General features: G+C 41.8%; 1 protein-coding gene across 2 annotated transcripts in view; it reads right to left on the bottom strand.

Annotated features, from left to right (window-relative positions):
• zgc:153993 (apoptosis regulator BAX) overlaps positions 1–2,718 on the bottom strand; it is a gene marked incomplete at its 3' end in the record, with an annotated part of 41,437 nt that overhangs the window by 12,096 nt on the left and 26,623 nt on the right. The window contains 1 exon segment of one of the 2 annotated variants that reach the window (XM_014021197.1): positions 1,796–2,125. Within the exon segment in view, the coding sequence (XP_013876651.1) occupies positions 1,796–1,859 (64 nt within the window). The 5' untranslated portion in view covers positions 1,860–2,125. 2 annotated transcript variants of the gene reach the window in all.

Genomic DNA, 2,718 nt, shown 5'->3' with positions numbered 1-2,718 from the left:
AAATTTGAATTTAGTTTATTTCAGTGCTGCTTGGATGTCTTTATAATCTGTTTAGGTCATATTTTTCAACCCATTCAATTTTTTCTATTTCTGAACTAATACATCACAGTATTTGCGACAGTTTAGGGGCACTAACAGAGAAGGCCCTATCTCCTCTGAGCTTCCGTTTGGAACTGGGAATGACCAGGAGCAGCTGGTCAGCAGACCTGAGTGACCGAGGAGGAGTGTAATGGTGAAGAAGCTCTGTTAAATAAGATGGGGCGAGGTTGTTTAAAACCTTAAAAACAAACAGAAGGATTTTAAAATGGACCCTAAAACACACAGGTAGCCAGTGGAGGGAAGCCATGAAGCCCTCCCCATTTACCTGGACGGCAGCAGAGATAAACTTGTCCTTGGTGGTTTAACTGYGTATGTACACATTTTACCTGCTTATTGTTATGCGACGTTTGCAAGCAATTTGCCTCTTTTGAACGGTTCCTTATAGCGAACGATAAGAAACGAGTTGCGTAAAGTAAAAGGTAATATCTTTTTCCTCATTCCTCCTTTGCTATTTCACAGAAAACAGGCAGAGAGGTGGAGTACAGCAGCTCGGAGGAAAGGAGGAGGAGGGGTACCGCCCAGGTGACGGACGGCGTACGTGATGATGTATATCCCTACGTGATGACATCACTCTCAAAATCCACCGACTCTACGAAACAAACGGCTTGTTAAGATCCAAATCCCTATAAAGAGCCATTAGTCCCATCTCTACTGCATGTACACATTTTTATTGCTTCTTTACCCCATAAGATGACGTATATCAGCAAAAATGCAGCAAGCCTCAACTTGATGTGTAAACAGCTGTTTAGTTGACAGCACAATTTCCTTATAGTGGCCACTGTGGTGACTGTAACCAAAGCTTTCTGCTTAGTCTATTCTCATCAGACACATAGCTGAAGGCTCATTATCACAGCTATTATTTGCTGTCTGGTTGGTAAGACATGTAAGGCCGATGTCAATCAATTAACAGCACAGCAATGTTTTTTTTTATTATTATTAACAATGTAAAACAGAACAACAATAATACAACTCTCGTTAAGGGTAAAAAAAAAAAACCGGGGGCCAGCTAAAGGATATTACAGAAAGAAAGAAAAACCGACTGAGCAAAATGATAGTGAGAAAGTTAAAACAGTAAATGTGAAGAGATCTGGTGTGAGATGATCTTGGCTGATTTCCAGTTTTTTAATGTTCTTAATGAAGAAAAGTATACTTTAAATTCGTTCATAAAACAGGGGAAGGAGGGCTTGGTACAGCACAGCAATGTGACGTCAGGGAAGCTCCATCATCCAAGCTGCTTCAGTTGATAGGTTTGATTGGCTCAGCTGTGGTGTCTGACCCCGCCCACACCTGAACCCAATCACCAATCAGAAGAGGGAGGCCACTGCTCGGGCTCCAAGCTGTCACACAGACCGGAAACTCATATCTGATGGCGAGTCCCAAGTTCAGCTAACAACTTTAAGAGGACAGTTTCTGTTCTTGTCCAGACGTGTAGCCTATTGATATAAGTGGAGCTGGGAGCATTTCCGGTTTATATGAAGACGTTTGAGCAATATATCACTGAACTCTTTCTTTGATAACCTGTCATCTCCCTGACAGAAAAACAAACTCACCGGCCCGGTTGAGGAAAACGCTTAAACTAGAAATAAATTAGTTTTTTTTTTCGCCCCTAAAACTTACACATTTTTGTTTGGACACATTTAACTTGTTGTGTTTTAATGTAGTTCAGAACAAAGTGAGACGTGTCGGCTTCGCGTACCTTCTCCTCCCTCGGCGCCCCGYGGTTCTTGCTCTCTTCTCTCCTCTTCTCGGCCGTCAGCCATGACTCCAAAGGTTTATGTTTCAGCCCAAAATAGATCTTAGCTTTGTTTCAATGTGTGATACACTCCTGGCCGAGGAAAAACGAATAAAAAAAGTATGTAACGGGATAAGTCCTCGTCGCTTTGCTTCTTAGCTACTTTTGTTTTTTTCCCTTCATTCAATACGGAAGTAATACGGAAGTAACAACCGGGTCACGGCACTCCTCACTTTTCCAAGAAACAATTTACTCTGWGGAAAACTTGTACAGGACACATCTCAGTCATGTTGAAACTAGAACGCTGGAGAAACTCTATCACTGGAGTTTTTCAATTGTGTTGTAACACTCTTATCACGTAAAGTAACATTAAACATATATAGCAACAACAGTGGTATAAAACACATGTGCACAATAAGTTTATTTTTCTTAATACAGCCTGAAATTGTGACATTCTCAGAATGTGCTTTAAGATGCAAAAGATAAAGAAAAAAGTTGCAACTGTGTGGAAACAAACGCCGCTACTTCGTGTCCATTTAAGGAAGGTCTCATTGGCCGCTGTCGGTCCTCAATGTATGGAAGACCATTTATGCCACATTAAAAAAATAGACGCGTGGTACTACAGAAACACTAGAATCTTGGCTTAAAGCTGCTGTATGTAGTTTCTTGGGAACCCAAAAACTTAGAAAAATTTTGAACAGAAACAACCTTGTAGTCCCTCCCCCCTGCTCTCAGCTCCCCTTCCTAGGCTCCTCCCCCACAGCACGGCACAGTCGGGAGCGAGCACGCTTGAAAACAAGAGGTGATCTCACCGTAACACACAGAGCTCAGAGCTAAGCTGCCGTCACGGGTAAGAACCATCAACAATATATTTTTAACTATCATGT

The sequence above is a fragment of the Austrofundulus limnaeus genome, unplaced genomic scaffold (assembly GCF_001266775.1).
Source record: "Austrofundulus limnaeus strain Quisiro unplaced genomic scaffold, Austrofundulus_limnaeus-1.0 Scaffold281, whole genome shotgun sequence".
Lineage (NCBI taxonomy): Eukaryota > Metazoa > Chordata > Actinopteri > Cyprinodontiformes > Rivulidae > Austrofundulus > Austrofundulus limnaeus.
Note: the sequence above shows the minus strand (reverse complement) of the source record. Positions and strands in the feature narration are given on the sequence as shown.